The following is a 5,545-nucleotide window of genomic DNA, read 5'->3' on the forward strand; positions in this document are numbered from 1 at the left end:
CACGCTGCTGGCCGAGAGCTTCACCCCGCCATCGCCCGGCGTCTTCAACTCCACCGGTTAGCTGTTATTGTGTGTGTGTGTGTGTGTGTGTGTGTGTGTGTGTGTGTGTGTGTGTGTGTGTATGCGTGTGTGTGTGTGTCTGTGTGTGTGTATGTATGCTGTCTATCTGTCTGATAGTCTGTCAGTCGCTTTGACAGTGAGCTCGCCCACGTGTGTGTGTGTGTGTGTGTGAGGGTGTTTGTGTATTGTCTCTTCCGTTTTACAGTATGTAGCTGTCAGACAGATTCACTAGGCTGAGCACAGCAGAGCCAAGCGCTGCCTTCAGTCTAAACAGCCATCTGGTCCCAGCTCAGATCTCGCCGGCTTCACGGGAACACATACACACACTCACATACACGCGCACACACACACACACACACAAATTGATTAGAAGTTTAGCTACTTCTTTGACTAGCAGCAATGTTCAGGATACTTCCAAGGAAATCAAACAGTCAGCTTATATTGGGAAAGAGTTGGACAGCTCTGTGTCCAGGGACTGTCCAGAGTGTATGCGTGTGTGTGTGTGTGTGTGTGTGTGTGTGGGGGGTTTTAATCTCAGAATGGGACTCTTTAAATGTCCCGGTAGTTTTATCTGGGTGCCGCATTCTCTCTCGGCTCTTTGAACGCCTGTAAGTGCTAAACTAAGACGTGTTCTGGTAATTGCTCGTCTACGGCACCGATATTCCCTCAGTAAGAGAGACCGGCGTGTGTGTATGTGTGTGTGTGTGTGTGTGGCTGCAGCATGCGCCCTCAGAGGACGATGGAGCGTCACGTCTGAAAGGTCTGAAATTTAAGGCGGCGTTTCTGTTAAATATTTTAAAGCCTCCCCGAACAATACGTCAAGCCTGATGGCCACGGGCGCCGGCAGCCGGGACATTTATAGAAGAGAGTGAGGGAGGAAGTAGGCAGAGCGTTTCATTAGAATGTTTAATTACCACCACTGAAGAAGAACGCTGATTAAAGCCATACTACACATTAAGTTTTAATAATAGAAACGCTCCTTCGCTCCGCCACAACTGCAACTATGAATGTATTAGATACTGTGTGTACATGATGTCAGAGTTCAGGCGTGTTCAGTGTGTGTTCATGTGCTGCTGTGTGTGTTCATTTGCTGTGTGTGTGTGTGTGTGTGTGTGTGTGTGTGTGAGAGAGAAACTTTTATTCTCTTGACGTCTCAAAGTGAAGTGCCTCAGTTTTAAAGCAGCTTCATGAAGCATCACACACTGACTGGTGTCTCTCTCTCCATGTTTCTCCCGGGTGAGCAGGAACCTTCCGTGATCCAAGTAAGTGCACCGGCTGTGCCCTGCCAGCCCTCCAGCTGTCACCTATTTACTCTCTGACCATGTGACCGCCACACTAACCTGCTGTGCTTTCTTCATGTTTGCGTCCAGAGAGCACCATATCAAAGGTCCGCGACCCCTGCGGGATGGAAACTCTTCCACTGAACGGAAACTTCAACAACAGCTACTCCCTGCGCAGCGGTCCAGGCGGTGGTGGCAACGGCGGCGGGGGGAGCTGTGACTTCCTGGGCAGCAGCGGGGACAGTTCACCGCCCCTCATCAACCCCCGCGGTTCAGAGACGATGGGAGGTGGAGGCGTCCGGCGAAACCTCTCTGACGCGGCGGCCTTTGAGAAGATGATCATCTCTGAGCTCGTGCACAACAACCTGAGAGGCGTAGGAGGAGGAGGAGGAGGAGGAGGAGGAAGCGGCGGAGGTGCCGGTGATGTGGCAGACAGAGTGTGCGGCAGCCTGGCTAGAGGACGGCCTCACGGCGGTGTCGGACGGGGGGCCCCGGGGCCAGAGGCCACAATGGGCATGGATGAAGACGAGGACTTCCTACGAGATGGACGCCAGCGCACCCCACAGGACGTGGAGCTGCTTTACAAAGCTCTGGAGGAGCCTCTGCTACTGCAACGCGCCCAGTCCGTCCTTTACCAGAGCGACCCAGAGGAGTCAGAGAGCTACACGGCTGACCTCACAGAGAGCTTAGGCCACAGCGGGCACAGTGCTGCCGGGCAGGGAGGAGGCGGAGCACCTGAGTCTCCTGCTCGCGACTCCCTCTACACCAGCATCACCAACCTGCGAGACTCACCGTACCCAGACAGCAGCCCCGAGCCCCTGGAGGTGGTCCCCCGCTCGGCGCAGCCCCCCGAGGAGCTGTACTACAGCTCTGGGAGGCCGGCCCTGGGATCTCGCGGGGCCCCCATGCAGACCTTCTACCAGGCCCCGCCCAGGAGACCCAGTGGGGAGGGCCACCAGGCTCAGGAGCCCGCCCACAGCGAGGGGGACGGACAGATGCAGCTGGTCACCAGTCTGTGACTGGAGCGTGAAGGATGAAGCCGGGCACCCCCATGACGGCTGGAGCCTCTTAGTCGCCTCAAAACTCTCGTCTCTCCACCTTCTGCTCGTTCGGTTGCCTTTCCTTCTCTTGACTTTTATTTATCTAACAAATGAGAACACAGAGTGACCTTGAGGGAGAGGCGGCTGACTCTGCTGAGCAGCTTTTATCTTTAACCCTTCCTGTCTCATGATCATGAGCGACGGGTGTTTCTCTGCAGAACATTCAGTCCAGTTCCTCCGGTGCCCTAAGGCCACGTCCAGCACTCTGAATGTACCTAACCTCCCCCTTTACCTTCAAATATTTCCAAACTTTAAAACTCTGTTAAAGTTTTTTTTTCATCTTATTTCTCTCAGCCCTGCCTCCGGAGATGGGAACTTCATTTTGTATTTCCTCTCATTTCTGTTTCCTTCCACCTATAGATCTTCTTCTTCTTCTTCTTTTTTTGCTCATCATTTGATAGGAGTAGAAACAGGGAGTCTAGTACACTATTATAACCTTAAAAAAGTCTCACAGAAAGCTCTTCATTGTTGCCAAAAAATACGTTTTATTGAGCCAGAAGAAAAACTGGAACATTCACAAGACATACACTCACACATACCCCCACACACACACACACACACACACACACACACACACACACACACACACACACACACACACACACACACACACAGTCATCCAGAAGTGCTCATTACCGAACATCAAAAGTGAAAACAGCACTCATTTTCTCTCTCGCTGTGAATCAATGACTGTACAGAAGTGGAGGAGAGGCAGAGACGGACACTGAGGGACGCTTCCAACCCAACCCCCTGAGGACGAGAGCCAACAGCCCCAAAAACAGACAGACTGGCCGGCTGTTTGCTGGAGGCATTCTGGGAAGCGACGGACTCCCTCGCCGTGTTTCTGGAAGAGAGTATTCGACTTGTTGACTCTGGGGAGGGGGGGGCTGTGGTTCCGCCCCGCCCTCACCCTTCCCTCCCCCACTCCCTACTCTTTGCTCCGAGAGCCAGTCGAAGAGGACGTGTTTCATGTGTGTGGTTGGAACGAGCAGACGGTAAATGTCGGCGGCAGTTGCGCTCGTCGCTCCATCGATTGGTCAAACCGTGTACATAAGAACCACACAAGAATCTACTTTATTCCTACTGTGTAAATAGAGATACCAGACCATCAAAAGCAACAAAAAGTAACAAATACTATGAAAAATGACTTCTTGTACTGCAACGAACCAACAAAAGAAAAAAAATAAAAATGTTTTGGGGAGATTGTGACCTTGAATCTGCTCTATCTCTCTCTCTCCCCCGCTGATCGCTCGCTCACTTGCCCCTCTGTGCCAGCCAGTGGAATCCGTCTCCTCGCGATCCAATCAGGGGGAGTAAGAGAGAGAGAGAGGGAGAGAGAGAGAGAGAGAAAGGGAGATAGAGAGAGAGAGAGGCAGAGTATGACATGTGGGAAATTTTATTTATACAAATGAAAAACGGAAAGGAGAAAAAAAAAAAAGAAGTTCCGGCACAATTTTTATGTAATATAATCCATTCGATGTTGTTCATGTTTGACCTTTGACATTCCCAGGGTGGAAATGCTTCAGGCAGCCGTGGGGGAGAGGAGGGGGGGTGAGATGGATACTGTCAAATGTCATACTGTGCCTCACAGGCACCATGAAGCATTCTGGGTGAAGGATGGCTTCCATGAAGGAGTTTGGTTCGTTCTTGTATTATTTGGACGATATAACCAGATGACATACTTTAACATGGGTTAGCATGTACGATAATGACGTTTGTTTTGCTTTAAAGAGAATATTTGCATTTTGCTGTTTCTTAATGATAGTTTCAGCATTATTCCAGAGCCTAATGTGACAATTCATTAGTTTGGTGTGTGTGTGTGGCGTGTGTGTGTGTGAGAGGCCAGAGAGGCGTGTGTGCGTGTTTGTACGAATGCGTGTTTCAAAGTTGCGCGCTGACTTTTTGTAAGGCTATTTTTGTGATGCGACTCAACGCTTTTTTGTGTGGTGGAGAGCCGCCATTACATCTCTGCCTCAAAGTGGAAGGTGCGGCCAGTTGCTCTTAAGGTGGACGGGTAGCAAAAATCAGCCTGCCGAGAGGGTGAGGGGGGGGAGTGCTGCTGCCAGACAACCGCATACCATGACAAGCGGGGGGGTTTGACTGAAACATGTTTCCAATATGCCACCTTATGCAAGCCATACATCTGAGCAATGAGCTGTCACCAGGGAGCCGCTCACGTCAGGAAGCCGTCTGACCTTTAACACAAACCTGAGAGTTTGCCTTTATGCTTTATTTATAGCTATTTGTTATGGTTTATTTATCAGATTTTATGTGCGTTTCTAGTATATTTATTCCCACCTTGATTTATTCATGGGTTTTCCTTTCTTTGGGTGACCATCTCCCTCCTCACGCTGAGCCGTGCCGTGAATAGATGCGTCCGCTGCAGCGTGACATTTGGCCGGGACATGACTGTCCCACTTCTACCAGAGCCCAGAGGACGGCTTTTAGCTCCTGGCTAGAGACAAGAGGGTGGGAGACGGATAGAGGGGGAAAGGATTACAGGGATTTGCCACCATTTATTCTTCCCATTCAAATCATCCCAGGCCACCTCCAGGCTCTCGTGTCGCTGCTTGGAGTCATCGGGGCAATGCGTGCAATACCGCTGTTATGGTATATGTTACGGTTTGGCGGAGGAGCCTTGCGGGCGGTTTGTGCTTTAGTGAGTGACGCGCTGTGACGTGCACATGCATCCGGCTCTGCTGCAGTGCTGGATAATGTGACACGCAGATCTCGTGGCTCAGCGGCCAAGAAAAATTGCAGCTCTCACCGGTCAACCGAGGACAAGTGAATGTATTTTAACAAGCAGGGCTGAAGATGAAGCAGCTCACTCCAGGGTAGAAGTGTTAATGAGAAACACAAGATGGCCATCATCATCATCTTTGTCCTCATCATCATCATCGTCATCATCATCATCATTACCTCCACATCTCCCTACTGTACTTTGACATAATGTGCTGACGCTGATCTCTGGAGCCCAGCTGGGCCCCACCTGAGGGAGACACTGTTTAGACAGACACAACCCACGAGACCAGTCATGTGCGTCACCTTGAGCCTGCTGCTTTTTTTCCAGCACCTCCCACTCCATCTCTCTCTCTCTCTCTCTCT

At 51.0% G+C, this 5,545-nt stretch overlaps 1 protein-coding gene across 1 annotated transcript in view; it reads left to right on the forward strand.

Moving 5' to 3' along the window:
- The window catches only part of adgrl1a (adhesion G protein-coupled receptor L1a), a 43,810-nt gene extending 40,183 nt beyond the window's left edge, over positions 1–3,627 (forward strand). The window contains exons 25-27 of the mRNA XM_076144361.1: positions 1–56; positions 1,305–1,322; positions 1,431–3,627. The exon at positions 1–56 is cut by the window's left edge and continues 67 nt beyond it. Coding sequence (XP_076000476.1) covers positions 1–56; positions 1,305–1,322; positions 1,431–2,359 — 1,003 coding nt within the window. The 3' untranslated portion in view covers positions 2,360–3,627. The remainder of the gene's footprint in view (positions 57–1,304; positions 1,323–1,430) is intronic.
- The last annotated feature ends 1,918 nt before the right edge of the window (positions 3,628–5,545 follow it).

The sequence above is a fragment of the Genypterus blacodes genome, unplaced genomic scaffold (assembly GCF_046128005.1).
Source record: "Genypterus blacodes isolate CSIRO-AG114 ecotype Tasmania unplaced genomic scaffold, CSIRO-AGI_Gbla_v1 ptg000028l_1, whole genome shotgun sequence".
Taxonomy (NCBI): Eukaryota; Metazoa; Chordata; class Actinopteri; order Ophidiiformes; family Ophidiidae; genus Genypterus; species Genypterus blacodes.